Source organism: Nannobrachium achirus (genome assembly GCF_963921795.1).
Source record: "Nannobrachium achirus genome assembly, chromosome: 15".
NCBI classification, from domain to species: Eukaryota; Metazoa; Chordata; class Actinopteri; order Myctophiformes; family Myctophidae; genus Nannobrachium; species Nannobrachium achirus.
The window spans coordinates 21,072,441-21,085,384 of record NC_137822.1 but is presented as its reverse complement, the minus strand read 5'-3'; the positions used below and the strand labels follow the sequence as shown (position 1 = coordinate 21,085,384).

The following is a 12,944-nucleotide window of genomic DNA, read 5'->3' as shown; positions in this document are numbered from 1 at the left end:
AATGGATTCAGAATAATTAAAAACCCCTAGTTTGACCCCTCACATCCCACTTAAAGCAGATTTTTTTGGAGTCATATTTTCCTTTAGGTAGGTAGGTCGTTTTCAAAACTTTCCCCTGATGGGATTCCTTGGGACTTTTTTTCCCTCACTAAGGACATAATGAGGATACAGAATCAGTTGAGTTTGCTACTATTGCAATTTGTTTTAGGTTTTTTCATATAATGACTGGACTACTATTTGGCCCACTCCTTTTCCCTCTACAACAAATATCTTTGCACCTGATATTTTTGCAAAATGTTCGCCCCCAGAATACAGATGCCGCGGTTTGAAATACAAAACACTTTTGGTTTCTAATGCCTCATGAGACTCCTTATGTCCTTATGTCTCCTCCTTGACTGACCACTCATCTGTTCTTTCCACAGACTCGCAGCGGTCGCACCTCTCATCCTTCACCATGAAGCTGATGGACAAGTTCCATTCTCCCAAGATCAAGAGGACTCCCTCTAAGAAGGGCAAACAGCTGCAGCCTGAGCCAGCAGTGAAGAGTGCTGAGAAACCTGTCAATAAGGTTTGTGTGTGTGCGTGCGTGCGTTTGTGTGTGTGTGTGTGTGTGTGTGTGTGTGTGTGTGTGTGTGTGTGTGTGTGTGCATGTGGACTTTATGAGCCCATAAAGCCTGATTTATACTTGGTTGCACACCAGTGTCACACACCAAAACAGCCGATCTGCAAGCTCACAACGTGTCGCAGTGAGACATGTTTTGAGCTTGTAGATCGGCTATTTTTGGTGTAACAAAACATATGAGACAAATATTTGCAAATCAGATTAAGACCACATTCCCAGGTGAAAACGTGATTCTAAATCTGATTTCTAAAGATCTCTCAGTCTGGACACTGAAGCCTGATTTATACTGCCTCAGATCATAGAGTCTTGCTATTCTCGGTGTGCGTCACCGGCATACAACACAGCAATCGATGCACATAGGCCTATGATCTGTGAATACACAAATACGATCTGATCACTTGCAAATAACAGTATTGGACAGTCAGTCAAATCTTATTTGAGAAACAATTGTGATTTGCCTGCAGTCTGTACAAAAGCCAAAGTATAACTCGGGCTCAAGTGTACGTGTATTGTGGGGGACGTCCATCTGTCTCCCACCTATTATTATACACATGCAGTTCATTTGTTTACGTGTTTATAAGACAGCTGATTTCCTGTGTATTATTCTTTATTCTGCTTTGTGTCTGTGTGTGCGAGCTCCTCTGTGGGTTCCCACAGCCTCCCAGCCAGTGTGTAGAGTAGAGGCTGTCTGGCTTCAGAGCAGCAGGTGTCTGCACCCAGAGAACCCATTGAATGGGTGTTTCCTGAATGAACTCCTCCACTCATTCTCAGGGCTTTTGTTTTAATGAGTCTGATTTCCCAACAGCCCCGTAACACTAGAGAAGCTGATACTAGTGACTGATAGAGCACGTTGCTGTGGTACAAAGATGGCTCCCTGCCACATTGCTCGATAGAATCGTGCTTTGACCTGTGGGTTGGAGCGGGATTATAGCTTCAGAGTCGGGCTACATTTCTGTTGGAAGTCCAAATATTAACCCTATATACACATTATACAGAACATAGTTGTACAACAAATATAGTTAAAATAGCCAAATAGCCGATAGAGCTGCTGTTTTTGAATACTGTGTAGATAATTCAAATTCAGGACAACCGTAGTCGGCATACATACATACGTTGCTACAGTATATGGTGGTTACAGTTTGAAAATGCAGGACTGTGGGATTGGATAGGAGGAGTGGGGAATAGCAATACAAATTGTCTCTCAGTTGACTTTATTTCCTTTTCTTACAGAAGGTGAGTCGACTGGAGGAGCAGGAAAAGGAGGTGGTCAGCGCCTTGCGTTACTTCAAGACCATCGTCGATAAGATGGTGGTGGAGAAGAAGGTGCTGGAGATGCTTCCAGGCTCGGCCAGCAAGGTGCTGGAAGCCATCCTGCCTTTAGTACAGGTCGGCAGCATACAGCATAGGTGAGCCTCACTTTTACACCGTGACTCTGCACTAGTCTAGCTGTCTATAACAGTGGTTCTCAACCTTTTAAGGCCGTGACCCCCACAATAATATATTTTAACTGGGGACCCCCCACCCTGACGAGCACTAAGAGTTGAGGAGGCATTACATTTTGTATAGCACGGTTCTGTTGTGAAAATATCAGATCTACATGCTCACAACGCAACATTGGCTATTCTCACAATTTCTGCCTCTAATATTTGATAATTTGGACAATGTTTAATTTGTCATTTAGTATTGAAAAGTCCTAAATTGTTACTTAAGAAATGAGCAGATACCCTCTATCTATAAACTTAAACTTTATGTTGCCTTGTTTACTGTTGAGTGAGAAAACAATGTTTCACTTTAAGCTAATCATCTGGGGACCCCCCAAAATAATTTGGCGACCCCCCTGGGGGTCCCAACCCACAGGTTGAGAACCACTGGTCTATAAGAGGGGTTGTCCGTCTGTGTGGGTGCGTCTCTCTTGTCTGTCTGTGTGTAATCTCGCAAAATGGCTGGACCCATCAACGCCAAAGTTCTTGTGGGCCACGGAAGTACCTCCAGTGGCCTCCACTAATTTCTTTACACACATGTTTTATTGTTTTTTAAAATATCCTTTTATAAATTACACAAATCTCATGGCATTCCACCCATTACACTTAAAGAGTATCTAAGTGGAATGGGTAATTTTGGCCTATGTTTGATCCTCATGTTTTCCCCCCAAAAAGGGGATTTATAGTATTTTGGGGTAGCTATAAAGTTTCCTCTTCAAAGCTATATGAGGCAGTATTTCTTTTTAATTCTCCTCAATGCTTTTAAATTAGGGATTTAATGTATATCAAGATTTGTTTTTTTCTCATGACTGCTTTTTGACGCCATTCATGTATTATCTCTAAAGCACGGAGGACTTATTACAACTAGGCTATTAAGCTATAATAAATACAGTACTCACTCTGAAGGCGGAGGGGAAATTGCGACAGGCCATCACACCAAAGGCATCCTGGAATTATACAAACTGAATAGCTAAAGAATTACACATGGCATGCATTTGTCACTCTGTTGACATGGCACTATATTAGCAATGTAGCTTCTTGTAATCAAAAGGAATTTGACAGAATGCCAGCATATATTTATAGTAAGTAATTGAACTGGTCCGTTTTCTTGGCTGCCACTTGTGGTAAACTTAAGCTCTCTGTGGTAGGAGACATTCTGGAGTGTCTCTGGTCTTGGAATGTCTGTCAGACAGACGTGTTAAAACCTCTCTCTCTCTCTTTCTTTTTGTGTTTTGCTCTGCTAGTTAATGCGTATGGAGGGCAAAGGTAAAAGGATTTGTATGTCAGTTAGTCGTCTTTGTATTTATGGGTAGATGGATGGATGCTATACACGTTTCATAGGCATCAGGCCATGAGTATTCGATCCCAGCCTAGAGTCAAATGGTACCCTATCACTGTGTAGATGATTAGTTTTAATTGATTGATGATTAGTTAGATGTAGTTTTTAGCTTTAGCACCAGTACCCCCCTTGGCAATGTTTCCTATAGCCTACATACAGTATATTATACACTCTGTGTGTGTGTGTGTGTGTGTGTGTGTGTGTGTGTGTGTGTGTGTGTGTGTGTGTGTGTGTGTGTGTGTGTGTGTGTGTGTGTGTGTGTGTGTGTGTGTGTGTGTGTGTGTGTGTGTGTGTGTGTGTGTGTGTGTGTGTGTGTGTGTGTGTGCGCGCGTGCGCGTGTGTGTGGATATATACTGTATATTGATTTCTTCTTAATCACAAATATTTAGAATGTTGTTTAGACATATGCTGGGTTTGATTTTTTTTTACCTTGTATCCTACTGTAGTTTCTTTGAGGCACCACATCGTTCTATTTTTGTTTGTTGGCTAGTCTGGGTTCATGCTTCCTCTGCTTACTCTGATGGTGCACTTATAAGTCGCTCCGGGTAAGAGCATCTGCTAAATGCCTAAATTGTAAATGTAAAAGTTGACACACATAATGTGCATTAACTAGGACCACAGTAAAGTATACAATTTAGCAGACACTCAAAAATCTAGGATCATAGGTAAACCAACATTGAAACAATATACACTATAGGATGCCAGGTCTACAAATGACTGTGCTAAACAGTTGATTAATAATCTATACTTGAGCTCTTACCCAAGTACTAGGTAGCGGTAACCAATCTTCACGTGACAAAATCTTAAGTCATAATTATTTAGCCAGATTTTGGATTATTTCTTTTAGATTTATTTTGATATGATAGTAGAGATTCAAGCAACAGGCAGCAGGAATGGGGAAGCATGAACCTGGTCTCCAGCCGGAAGAACCAGGGATGATGTGATTATGTGGTCGACACGCTATCCGCTGCGCTCCATTAAGAGAATGTTTGTGTAATAGTTAAAACGCTTGAGCATCTCTTTCCTCAGCTCTAGGACTAGTTGACTTATTGACTGCTCTTTCAAGGCAGAAGGCCCTGATAATGACGGTGCAACGCATCCACATTCTGGGACAAACCTCTCTCTAGCTTCCAAAAATCGCGCCCGTACCTCAAACCTTTCGTTCTTCAAACTCTAGTCCTTAGTTAAAGACATCTCCAAACCCTGCCTTAGGAATGAGCCATGTAGGGACACAGGAGGTATATTCCCGGGCTGTGAATCAGTGATAGCATGTTGGGACTGGCCTGGGCCACACCTTGTTGTTGGCTTTGAACACTCAATTCACTAAGCAACACCACACCTCCTTGTTCACATACAAGTGTACAGCTAGCATTATCTTAGACAAGCTTTTTACAACCCCCCCTAGCTACCTAGTTCCTCAAATTAACCCTGGGGGTCCCTACTTTGGGCATGTCGTCATACTGTAAGCAAAACAGCCGAGGACTATATCGTCGTTGTCGGGTGGAAACCTCGTATCTCCAAGTTTCAAATTTGTATGTTTTTTCACAAAGTAAAGCCCTGCTTCATCGTACAAGGCCGTCACACAAAAGTAGTGAAAACAGCAGATCTACAAGCACACAACGCCTCGCACCCGCGAGGCGTTGTGTGCTTGTAGATCGGCTGTTTTCACTAGTTTAAATCATTTTTAAAATGAAAAATGCTAAACAAAAGGTTTTGGACATACAAGGTTTTCACCCGACAACGACGATATGCTTACACACCACAGGCCGGTGTTGCGCACAATTTGCAGTGAAAATGGCAGATCCCCAAGCTCACACCACTGCATTTAGTGTTGTGAGCTTGTAGATCGGCTATTTTTGTCAAATGCTGGTGTCAGGCTTAAGTTATTAAACCCTGGCTGGCTCTAAACGTTCAGTTATATATGGTGGATATACAGTAGTATACTGTAAGTAATGTGGTTTCATTCAAGATCGACCTATTCTCAAAAATGTTTTTTATCCTTCTTGACTTATTATACCTTTCCAAAGGAACATTTTAATTATGCGATTAACTCACTTGAAAATATTTATCTTTGAGTTGGTATGGTTGATTGTGGAATGATCACATCCTCAGAGAATGTGAATATCGTGTCGATAAAGCCTTGCGTGATTCAATTGCATCAACCGTTTTTTAAATGTTTGCATAGTTTATTGGTCATGCCCTTGATGAGTAAACATCTTAAATGTGTATTATTATTTTTTGATCCAAACTTCTACTTCATTTGTCCTCCTGTCAGCTCGGCACTGTCCTCCTGTCACAACCGTGTGTACCAGAGTCTGGCCAACCTCATCCGCTGGTCTGACCAGGTGATGCTGGACGGTATCGACCTGGAGGACAAGGAGAACGTGGTGGCGGTTACTACTGTTATCAAAGCAGTGCTGGACGGAGTCAAGGTGAGTGAGTCTCTTGTGTGGGTTGAGAGAAGGATGCAAGGAAAGATACTGTAGTAGCAACTTACCAACGCTGCATCCCACTTAGTAATGCACTAAATAGGGCTACTCACTTGTTAATTTACGGTTCTACACTGAGTTCCATTCTTTTGGAACAATCTGCCTGAACACCTGACAAAATGTATACATCTGGCCTAATTTAAAAAAGGGCTTAAAAAGTATTGAATTAATATCCCAATAATTAGGCATGCATTACCAACTTCCAACTCCGACTCTTGTAAAAACAAAATATATATAATTTTGTTGTTATATGGTTATATATTAATTATTTTATGGGGGAATGGAGAAGTCTTCATTTAATAAGCACATTTTAAATACTTCCTCAGCTTTCCTCATGAAATTCCTGTTTTACTGTATACATGTATCATTGTGTGCAAATAGACTAAACTATAACTAAACTTGGTTATGAATGCCTTTTGTCTGTTGGTGTTATTGATTGTAGCCTGCTGTGACTGCTGTGTTTTGTACTGGAGGGAACAGAGGCCTCACTGTTGACTGTTTCTGTGTGCAGGAATTGGTGAAACTAACCATAGAGAAACAAGAGCAGCCATCACCCACCACCCCAAACAAACCAGCACCCCCTGCCACCACAGCTGAAAGGTGCGACGCCTGGGTTACATGCATGTACACATTAGACTATGTTTCACCTAAGTTCAAACTTTTAAGCTCACTCTTTCTTCCCCCCGACACGGTCGTGGCAGATGGCCACCCACCCTAGAGCCTGGGTCTGCCAAATGTTTCTTCCAGTTAAGGGGGAATTTTTCGTTGAAAAAGTGCTTGCTCAGGATGGGACTGTCGGTTCTCTGTTCTACATGTAATGTGTCTTGAGACAACTTGTTAGACTGGCAGCAGAAATCAGCTTTTTTGGCCTATCCATATTGGAATCGGATTGTTTTTCATGAAGCCCGAAGTGCAAAAATAACACATTGAAACTGATTTTTGCTAATCGGATTTGAGCCACATTACTTGGTGGTTTGACACCACCTCAGACACTGAAGCAGGATTTATATTGCGACATATGATGGTGTCGCTGACCGCAAAATAACACATTTACAAGCTCACAGCGCGCTGCAATGCAACACATTGTGAGCTTGTAGATCTGCCGTGTTCTGTGAGCATCACATCATACTACATAGTATAGGTGGTATTTATCATCGGTACATTGTTACCATAGCAACCAATGCAGATAGGTGAGAGATCGATCAGATTTGAGAAACAAATTGCAAAGCCGTAGTTTTGTGTGCTTATACAGATGACTCGGCTGACAAAGTCTTTCCATTTTGTCTGTAGTAGCACACCTGAGCCGCCACCCCTGACAGACCAAGAGCAGGAGGTGTCCAATAAGACCACTCCACCTGCTGCCACGTCTGGAGAGGCTGCTTCTGACACCACTGATGAAGACGTAGCTCCGCCAAAGCCTCCACTTCCTGAAGCTAAAATGGCAGAACTCAGGTAAGGAGGAACACAGATGTTGCATGCATCACGGATGTACATCTCGGTGATGTGCACAGTGAGCCTTCTCTTCATCACCTCACCACCTCCACTGCAGTCTGCTTCTTTATTGGCTCCTTTCATTCGCCTTTTCAGATGAAGGAACTGAGATAAAAAAGAATGTCAGACTTCTGATATTATTCACAACACACTTTTCATTCATTCCTTAATTCGTGCATTCATTCATTGTCTCTGTTTTTTATGGCGTGTGTCCAGAACTAGTTTTGCAAATATCAGGACGGATCAACGCCAAACTTCACTGCCAAACTTATGCACACTTTCTTTTTTCACATAATGTTTTATACTTTTTAAAACAAATTATTTAACTTATAGTCAAAGTCAAAGGGGCTCTGATCAGTCTGAAACCTTGCCCAAAATTGGAGTCATATGTTTGGTAAATGACTGTCATGATAACATGACTGAGCCATGTCATTCCGGTGTGGATCCCTAGATCCAAATATTTTAATGGAAAGTTGGGAGCTTTTGTAATTTCTCTGAAACAATCTTCTTGTTATTCTTGTTATGAGGATACCGTTTGTGTTTCAGCATGTAGATATGTCTGCAAGGGAGTTCTTTTCTTTTTCTTTTTATACACAAGTGTCCTCTAGATCTAGTCAAAAATCCTCAGCTCCTGTCACTCTTTAGGCTTTTGGTTTGGTGGCCTGTTTCTTCCTTTCTTACTCGTTCTGCTCTGTCTCCCTCTCTCTCTCCATTTGTTTGATCTGTGGTTTCTCTTTGGATTCGGGGAACAGAGCACAGTTGAGTGCTGATGCTGGCCAAAGGAGACTCTCACAGAAGGAGAAGTATGTCAGCTCATAGGATCATAACATAACCCGGCATTATAACATCCCACCCCAGTGTCCCGTAAACCTGCTGGATTGGATGAAAGTGCTTTTGACTTGCATGTTTGATTTGTCCCAAAGTTTGTCCCATCCTGTTGCTCACTGAAGCATTTCTCATCCAATCAGAAGACAGTCCGGTGCATGAGAGTGTGTGACTGACTTAACACTGAATTCACACCAGCAGCTGTATGCTGCTTCTGCGTTGTGAGAGAACGTGTCGAGATTCAATTGCATTCAAGTCTATCTATGGCGAGGAGCGACTGCCGCTTTCCCCGCCGTGGCAAGAGGTGGAGCCAGCAAAAAGCAGCAAAGTTGAGAAAAGTTCAACTTTGCATCTCGCTGTGTGGCGAGGACTAGGTGCACCCACTCCAGATTCAGACAGAAACCAGACTGCTGTATGAAAAGTAGAAAATATTGATAAAGTTTTAAACTGCCCAGGGACCAGTATCGACTCTATCGAGTGTCTACTTCTACCCGTCTGTTAGCTCTCTTGGCTTGATCCACTTCCACTATCCACGATATAACAGAGCAGTAGACATCACTGCCGCCGCTGGTGTGAATTCAGCTTCATCCAGTGCTTCACTGGCCCTCTGATCATGTTCTGGGTCCCATTTTAACTCGGTGTTAATCCACTGGAAGAATGAAGGTCTGACAAGCTGGAGAGAGCTTTATTTATATTAAAGCTGATATACGCTAACAAGAGACACCCTCGCTGTCATCTCATTGTTACCTACCTCCAGGAGGGAGGAACATATCCTGGATATGTTGTGTTCATGTATTCATACATGCATTTGTGTGTGCATACATGTTGGCCAAAGTGTGTTCTGTGTGCTTTTCCCCTTCCTGTTTCGCATTCATATTGAAAATGACTTCTGTTCCCGTTGTTGAGCCTGTTCTATTTATTTGTCACCAGTCCTCCACCAGCGTTGCCCCCTAAGAAGCGCCAGTCGGCTCCGTCGCCCACCCGGGTTGCTGTGGTCGCCCCTATGAGCCGTGGGTCTAGCTTGCCATGCAGCGTTCATAGACAGGTGAGAGGTTCACCACATGGAAGACACACCTATCACAGAGGGGAAAACTAAATCTGTCTGCCAAAGTGAGTGTTTATCCGGAGCTAATCTGACAAACTGCTGGACAGTAATTAGCAGTATTTTTCACATAATGATGTTTTATACTTTGTTAATTATTTAACTACTAAATGGGTCTCGGATCTGGTTGAACCTTACACAAGGAGTCATACATCATCAGTATGTCGTAGACCACTAACGTCATAAGACAACTGACGTCACAGGCTGGCCACATGGAGTCCTTTGCCATAAGGATCCTGGGATCCACATCATTACATTTACATTTATTATCATTCTAATATGTAAGGTAGGTACTAGGGATGTGAATCTCGACCACTGAGGCGATACGATACGCATCACGATACACTCCCAGCGATATACTATATAATTGCGATACATTGAAATCTTGCCGATACGATACATCACGATACACCCCTGACCCCGATACGATGCGATATGATTCACGATATTTTGCGATACACCCCTGGTCCTTACGATGCGATACGATTCACGATTCAGTGCGATTCAACACAATGCAAAGGATTTATATTAAAGCCCATGTAAATTTCCCCCCAAAAGAATTACTAAAAATGCATTACATTTAATTTCCAAACAATTTATTGTTTCACTGTAGTACTAGGCTCTGTCTAACAATCCAACTTATTGAAATCTGGGAGAACACTCCTTGCTGGCTGGTAAAATTGTTTGATCAATACTATATCATTATATCATTATTATATATCATTACATCCTCAACAGGTGGTCAGGGACCCCTAGGGTCCTCAGAGTTATGTGAGGCGGCCAAATATTAATAGTTAGTTTTTACAGTAACCAATTGAACCCTAGCAAGTAGCAACCCTATGGGGGAACATTAGCCAATACATTAACACTTATTGAGGGTTTAAGAGATAATAATTCATGGATTATAATGAATAACATAAATCCATCATATTAATAGAAAAGATAATGTGTGAACAAATAAACACAACATAGTAATGTATTAATGTCACTGATGAAATAGTGCTGTCAAACAAGTCTCTGACAAGTTTTAATCTGCAACAGTGTTATAGCCTACAGTAGTCTAAAATAGCCTACAGTGGGGGTCCCTGCTTGATCTCTCTCTTCTCAGTTAAGGATCCTTGACCTGTATTATTATTATATTGTATGAATATAATCTAGGATTTCGCCATTTCTAGCCAAAATGTTTCAAAACGTAGATATTTGAGTCACAACGCGTCGCGTTGTGAGCTTGTAGGTCTGCTATTTAGGTGCGTGCGCGACACCGTCGAGCTGCCAAGTATAAATCAGGCTCCAGCCTCTCTTTGCAGAGGGAACAGCAGCAGCAGAAGAGTGTTCTGCCTGCTACAGTAACAAGTTGTGAAACAGTGTCAAATACGTTGTTTTAATCGCTAGCTGCACGCCCAGTATCGTTGTTGTAGTTCATACGTGTGTGTAGTTAAAGCGTGGAAGCTTCTGCTTCCACGCAAACGGGTGTGGAATGTGGATCATAATATCACGCAGCGTGCTCCAGTCCAGTGACACAACAACGGATCACGTCAGCGAACATTGGACAGGGATGTTATAAAGCTAAACGTGGTACTAATCTTGCATGTTTAACCAGTGGGCTCACGAGTGCTGTCTGTCTGTCTCTGCATTCCGTCGGGTTGGGTGTTCACTGCGCTCCGCTGAGCAGCTCAGTGCTGCTGTAAAAGACGCATGTCTGTAGAGTCGCTACAAGTGCTTTTTGGGGGGAGGGCTGATGGGGCATTCAATGCGCCTCGGAAACACAGTATAGAATGAAATACTATTATGCAAAAACCGATCCAACCGTGGAATGTACCGATCCAGACTCTAACGATACGATACATCACGATTCCAGCCGTCAATTGTACCGATCCACCCTGAATGAACCGATTCACTCGTATGTATCGCGCACGTTTGTATCACGATTACGATCCGTACCGGTATATCTTCGCATCCCTAGTAGGTACTGTAGGTACATACATTTATTCTACACAGATTATATCAAAAGGAGATTATACAACAGTTAGTTCCAAATTAGAAATTTGATTCAACAAGAGACATTTCATGAGTGCTGATGAGACTGGATTCTTAATTTCTTTATTGACTGAAACATATGGCTCCTCTAGCTAGCTTGCTAAGATAAGCCAGCCTATTTTACCCGCCTCATTGGTTTTGACATTGATGCTGCTTAGCCAAATAAACTAAAATAATCAACAAAATCATCATCTGTTCTCTCCAATTACTTGGTTAATTAACTTGAACCATTGCATAATTGATGCTTCAAACTGAATATCACATGCTTGTACTGTATTACTACAACCGTATCATGCTGATATACAGTATGACGGCACTCCCTCCCGTGTGATATTGCTTAAAAGCCATTTATACCTGGAACGCATCTGTGTCGCGTTAGATTTTAACAACATTAACCATTGTTTTATGTTTTAACTATAAAAAAAGAAACAGCAGCTACAGTATACAAGCTTATACAGCGCGTTGAATATTTTGACCCGAATCTATAATTGTCTTCTAAATCCTTCTTCTAAATCAGTTCCAGGGACCCCTAGTAGCAAAGATTTGAGTTACTAAGGTTTGCTTTGAAAATTATACTTTCAGAGATTCAGACACACTTTAAAGATTTTTCAAAAATAGCAGATCTACAAGCTCACTCGGTGCCGCGCTGTGAGCTTGTATATCTGCTGTTTTTCAATAGCTAAAGTATAAAACAATTCCACGCCTTAATGGGTTGATTAGCTAAAGTTGAGTGTATACATCCTGTTTACATTTTTTTTAAATGATTCCCATTTTGTGTGTGTATGCGCGTGCGTGTGTTGTGTGCTTGCAGCCCCAGGACTACGAGCAGGACTTCCTCCAGAGGCGTTTCTCCGGGGGCAGCCAGTCGTACGGGGGCGACTCCCCCCGCCTGTCGCCCTGCAGCAGCATGGGCAAGCTCAGCAAGTCCGACGAACAGCTGTCCTCCCTGGAGCAGGACAGTGGTCAGTGCTCTCGCAACACCAGCTGTGAGACCCTCGGTAGGAGGAGCAAGAGTATAATACATGCCTCTGAGGTGTAGTGGGGTAGAAGTAAAAAGTATTGGAAATTGGTAAAAATCCTCAAAATGTACTTGAGTACAGTACTTGAGTAAATGTTACTTTACACGACTGCGGACCATTGTCAGTGAGCAGTCAGCTATATACTGTATATCGTCATTGTCGGGTGAAAACCTTGTATGTCCAAAACCGTTTGTTTTGCATTTATCATTTTAAAAATGATTTAAACAAGTGAAAACAGCCGATCTACAAGCACACAACGCCTCGCACCGCTTGTAGATCAGCTGTTTTCACTACTTTTGTGCGACGGCCTTGTATGACGAAGCAGGGCTTTACTTTGCGAAAGAACGTACAAATTTGAAACTTGGAGATACAAGGTTTCCAGCCGACAACGACGATATGTTTTTCTTTAATTGACCTACTGGAAATAGCAGTGCTAAGGCTAAACATAAATACTAACGAAAGGTATTACGTTTGAACTTTCATTTATTTGTTTATTATGAAATCTCCAACACGTACTGTACTCTCTCTTCTCCCCCTTA

The 12,944-nt window shown here is 42.1% G+C and overlaps 1 protein-coding gene across 1 annotated transcript in view; it reads left to right on the top strand.

Moving 5' to 3' along the window:
- rapgef1b (Rap guanine nucleotide exchange factor (GEF) 1b) overlaps nucleotides 1-12,944 on the top strand; it is an 80,148-nt gene that overhangs the window by 44,489 nt on the left and 22,715 nt on the right. Inside the window, exons 2-8 of the mRNA XM_080743122.1 lie at nucleotides 423-568; nucleotides 1,853-2,028; nucleotides 5,718-5,874; nucleotides 6,443-6,531; nucleotides 7,222-7,383; nucleotides 9,178-9,292; nucleotides 12,198-12,384. Coding sequence (XP_080599248.1) covers nucleotides 423-568; nucleotides 1,853-2,028; nucleotides 5,718-5,874; nucleotides 6,443-6,531; nucleotides 7,222-7,383; nucleotides 9,178-9,292; nucleotides 12,198-12,384 — 1,032 coding nt within the window. The remainder of the gene's footprint in view (nucleotides 1-422; nucleotides 569-1,852; nucleotides 2,029-5,717; nucleotides 5,875-6,442; nucleotides 6,532-7,221; nucleotides 7,384-9,177; nucleotides 9,293-12,197; nucleotides 12,385-12,944) is intronic.